This window comes from Alligator sinensis, unplaced genomic scaffold, assembly GCF_000455745.1.
Source record: "Alligator sinensis unplaced genomic scaffold, ASM45574v1 scaffold199_1, whole genome shotgun sequence".
NCBI classification, from domain to species: Eukaryota; Metazoa; Chordata; order Crocodylia; family Alligatoridae; genus Alligator; species Alligator sinensis.
Window position 1 is genome coordinate 1476808 of NW_005842008.1, and position 4823 is coordinate 1481630.

At 41.2% G+C, this 4823-nt stretch overlaps 1 protein-coding gene across 4 annotated transcripts in view; it reads right to left on the reverse strand.

The window, feature by feature from the left end:
- Positions 1-1830, reverse strand: part of EVI5 (ecotropic viral integration site 5) — a 161732-nt gene extending 159902 nt beyond the window's left edge. The window contains exon 1 of one of the 4 annotated variants that reach the window (XM_006021827.2): positions 1754-1830. In XM_006021827.2, coding sequence (XP_006021889.1) covers positions 1754-1783 — 30 coding nt within the window. In that variant the 5' untranslated portion in view covers positions 1784-1830. Of the gene's footprint in view, positions 1-465; positions 503-544; positions 1612-1702 lie in introns of those variants that run through there. The other 3 variants (XM_006021826.3, XM_006021832.2, XM_006021829.3) reach the window with 3 other exon arrangements.
- Positions 1831-4823: the final 2993 nt, after the last annotated feature.

The following is a 4823-nucleotide window of genomic DNA, read 5'->3' on the forward strand; positions in this document are numbered from 1 at the left end:
CGCGCCGCGCCGCGCCGCTCCGGCCCCAAGCAGCCGGGCCACGTCCCTGCCAGAGCCCAGCGCGCAGGCGCGCATTCCCGCCACAGGCCCCCGCCGCCGCCCGATGAAACACCGGCCCCAGCAACAGCAGTTACCGCCCCCGCCCCGCCCCGGACACAGTCCTCAGGGGGAACTCGCCCTTCCCCAGGACTAGGGAGAGGGCAGCGGGAGAAGTGTAGCGCCCCCCTAGTGCTGGGGCTCTGGCTGCCCCTTCCCGCAGGCCTGCCGGCTCCTCGCCCAGCCTGCTGGTGGCGCCGCGCGGGCCCCGGCCCCTTGCTCGGGGGGAAAGAAGCAGGATTGGCCGCGCCGGGTGACCCCGTCTCGGCCCCGCCGAAGGCTTGCTCCGAGCTCAGGGCACTCGGTGGCCACAGAGGAGATACGAAGTCAAGCGTCCTGTAAAGATGTATCCCCCAGACCAAGGCTCACGTGCATGCGGCGGACTCGTGCTGCAATCGTGTTTTCCCCTAGTTATGAGCACCCCTGATCTCCAGGAAATCTGTCCCACCTCAGGCTGCCTCCCCAGGGAGCCTCAGACAGATGACGAGCTTTTATGACTTCCAGCTCAGCTCTTCCATTGAAGTCATTCTGGAAGCCACAGCAACTGCAGAACATGGCTGCCAGATGTCTCCTAACAAAAGCCACTGTTTGATTTGGAGCATAGGCTCTTTGCGGCTGGAACCGTGTCCTTCAAAGGGTTTAGCCTACTGCTGTGTACATTTGATTATATGTGATATATACCATCAAACGTGTGTATATATATCACTAAATATATCTATACATACACATCCATACATCATGTATGTATGTATGACAAAACATTTTGATAGCACCCTAATGCACCAAACAAGATCCACTATTATTTTTAGCATGGCTACATCAGGTTTCTATTGCATTAGGCACTTATGTGCAACCACAGGACAGCCTCTGCTTCAAACAATGGTTGTGGGCCAGTAGTAAGTCAATCCCTTCTCCATTATTCAAAGACAGAAAGCTTTCTTTATATTGTTAACAACTCTAACAGGAAAAGAGTCATATGATGGCACCATACTCTGCATAATGGAATATACACAGTAAGTACAGTACAGAGAAAAACAAGCATTTGAAGAAGAGCAGCTAAGGAAGGTCTACAGTATATCTATATTTAACAAAGCTCTACAAAGTAGATCATAATATACAATGATCAAATATACTAGTAAGAAAGATTAAGGCATTGTCTTAAAAACCCAGCACTACTATAGGTATATACCAGGTTGCCACTCTGACCCTTTAAGAAAATTACAATAGTTGGGAACATAGGAAAAAGAAAGAAAAATGGATAAGTCAAGTAATAATGAAATAAAAACTTCTTGCAATAGTACATGGGAGTGTTTGTAATAGATCAAGGCTCCATATGCTAGGTCCTCTAAAATACTCAGACAGAGACTTTTTTCTGAAGAGTTACAATTTAACTAATAATGATATTATCCCAGCAGGGTCACCAAATATGTGCAAGGCATTTTTGTCCAGGATGCTTCTGCAAAACATCAAAAAGAAAAGACACACACTCACCAAACAGATGTGCTTTAGAGTTAAATAGAAGTTGAGAGGTTGATTTTGGTGAGCTAATGCTGAGAAGAGAAAGTGTGTTAAAATATAAGCCTCTTTTAATTTTAGAAAGCTTTACCTTTAGGAAGCCAGTTTTTAGTTGCTCTAAATGGAACATCTCTGTTTTTACCTGTATGAAACCACAGCCTCTAGGGATCATAGTTATCTTAGCAACAAATATTTTCTGTTGATGGAACAGAGGAAAAGGGGTTTGGCTTAAATTTATAACAGGCACACAGGGTGTGGCCAATGACTCCACCTAAATCTACCTATCTAGTATTCCTCTGTCTCATGATAAAGAGGATCACTGAGGTAGTTAGCTTCTAAACAATAATGAGAAAACACAGAAGCAAAAAGATCCCGTTCTGCAAAGAGAATAGAGTAGGTCTTATTTATTTCTTCTTGTGGTATTTATGAACAAAGCAAAGAATGAGAGGATCCTTTATCAGATGATGCGTATTTATTTACCCAGGTATACTATAAGAAATGATGTCAGGCCAGGCCTCTCCTGGTCTGCTCTCTGATACCATGTAAACCAGTACAGCCTGTTCCATGGTTGAGTTATCATCAACTAAACCTGCACCCCAATCTGGGCTTGCCTGGGTGAGGAGGGCATGTGGACACCCAGCAGAACTAATACAAGACCTATCAAAGGACAGATGAGCTCTCTGCAAGCCAACAGCCACCAAGTCACTCTGCCCAAAAAATCACCAGTGATACAAAGCAACTCAACTAGGGTTGTTACAGCATCAGGTGCCCCAACAGTCACAGCAGCCTCAGGACTGACTTGACTTTGACTATAAGAAAAGAGTGATAAGGAATCACAGTGTTGCCACTATAATACAAAGGAAGATTGTAATGCTAATTGCCCATTCTTTCTTTTTTTCTTTCTTTTCATTAATAATTGTCAGCAATAGACATTAGATTTTTAAAAGTGGTATTACAGAACTATTTTAACTTCGTAAAATTCCTCTAGTGTATAAAGCTTTGCTTGGGAAGTCTGTCTTTGATGAAGAAATATGTGTATTAAGTGAACCACAATAACTCCAAAAGTAAGGTTGAACTAAATATTTCAAGGAGAGATTTAAACTATTAATTATGCATTAAAAAATACATCTTGCTCTTCTTAAAACTTCAGCACTTACTTTTTCAGTACAATAATCAATTTATGTATTTAAAAAATACATCTATTTAATTAGTTTAGGAATAAAAAAGAGACAGTCAAAGAACTTAAGCACCAAGCATCAAACCCCTAATGGCCTCTCTAATAAAATAACACTGACTCTCTTAAAATTCTCACCGAAATCTTGTATATAGACTATACTTGAATAATTTATTTTAGAATTTATATTGCTTTTCCTACTATTCCTTGTGACATAGTAGTATTTTTAATCTTTTACTAATCAATCCAAAACCTAAGAGGAACAAACTTTCTACTTGCAGTTGTTTTTGTTGTTACTTTAGCCAGTCACCAAATGGTTCCTGCACCTTATTCAGCATCATAACAGACAGTCTGTTTTGAATGTTGTTCTGTATTTGTACCTTTAGATACACAGGTGTATTTCTGATTGGTGTCTATCAACTCAGGAGCTATTCTGATGGAACAACTCAATCCAGGCACCTTAAAGTTACTTTGTGTTAACAAAATGCTTAGACTACAATGATTAGTACATAAACATTACTGTAATATAAATCCACAGTAGACAAGACACTATAAGTGTCTGTTTCACAGAGACTTCTGTATCCATAAAAAGAAGTTTGCAGGATTTGAGTCTTTTTTTGTGTGTGTGTGTAATCCCAGTCAAATCAGGGGGCTCTGTAGTTCAAGGTGTTTTATAGATCATGGTAAGACATACTCCAAATCCTGAAAACAGTTGCTCTCATTCTTCATGTAGTATTCACATATATGACATTAAGTATGTAAGTAACTGAAGAATAAGGCCATAATTAAGGTGGTAACTTGATCATTCCCCTTTTTATGACACATTATAACTTTGTACAGTAAATTAAGGATACATGGATAATAACTAATTATGTTTACCATACTAAATACATGCACAGTAATCGCTACACAGTATTGTCTCATATAGATGTGCCCACTGAGAATGAAAACTACTGACTAACCTTAATACTGGAATGAAATCCAAAGTTGCTAAGCTTTTATTCCATGGTCTAATTCTACTGTGTATAGTAAATTAGAGAGAAATCTCTGTTATGTTTTTGGGGGGAAGGTTGCAGAATTTTCCTCAGCCTCACCACATATACAGGAAGGTCGGTCCCCATTGAAGTTAATGGCAAGACTTACTTTTATCAGTAAGGAATTCAGTCAAAACCTGGTCCAGATGAATTAATGGCAAAATCTTCTCATTCTCCAACTTAAAGTGTGAACAAAAGTTCTGTTAAGAACACAATTTCTTCTTATGTCTTCTAAAATTACTGTTACATGTTTTTTTGTGAATGATATCTTTTATTGGACCAACTGCGTAGTTGGGATGACGCTTGTCTACCTTTTTCCCAACCATGCAGTTGGTCCAATAAAAGATATCACCCACAAAAATCCTTGCGTGATATCTTTTATTGGACCAACTGCATGGTTTTATTGGCCCACCGGCATGGTGGGGAAAACGGTAGACAAGCTTCATCCCAACTATGCAGTTGGTCCAATAAAAGATATCATTCACAAAAAACTTTGCCTCTGCTATATGTTTCTTCCTTTTGTCACAACCCAAAAGGTGTGATTTTTATTTGTGTGTGCTTCGGCACTGCTAAATTGTCCCTGCTAAATTGCAAGCTTCCTTGCATGGTGGAGTTTTCTGCTGCAAAAGAGAATCCCGGTGCGAGAGAGAATTTCCCGCCGATTTTAAGCTTTCTTTGCAGGGTGCATTTCTTTGTTGCAGCACAGAAATGCTCGTTGCAAAGAGTTCCCGCCATTTGTATGTAGATTTGGGTCCCATTATTGGCCAGTTCTAAATTATTCACACGTGGCGGCTAGTGATTGGCTTGCTAGCCGTATAAGAGGCTTGAGTGGTTTCCGCCCAAGTTGGAGGACTCCACGAACAAGGGAGGAGGAGACTTCACGCTGTGTGAAGATCTCTAAGCGCTGCAGATCCTCATGGACCCAGTGCATTTGAAGCAGGCTATGGAGATCTGATCAATCTCTAGACTCTCCCCGTCGCCGATAGAATTCCTAGACGTACCCC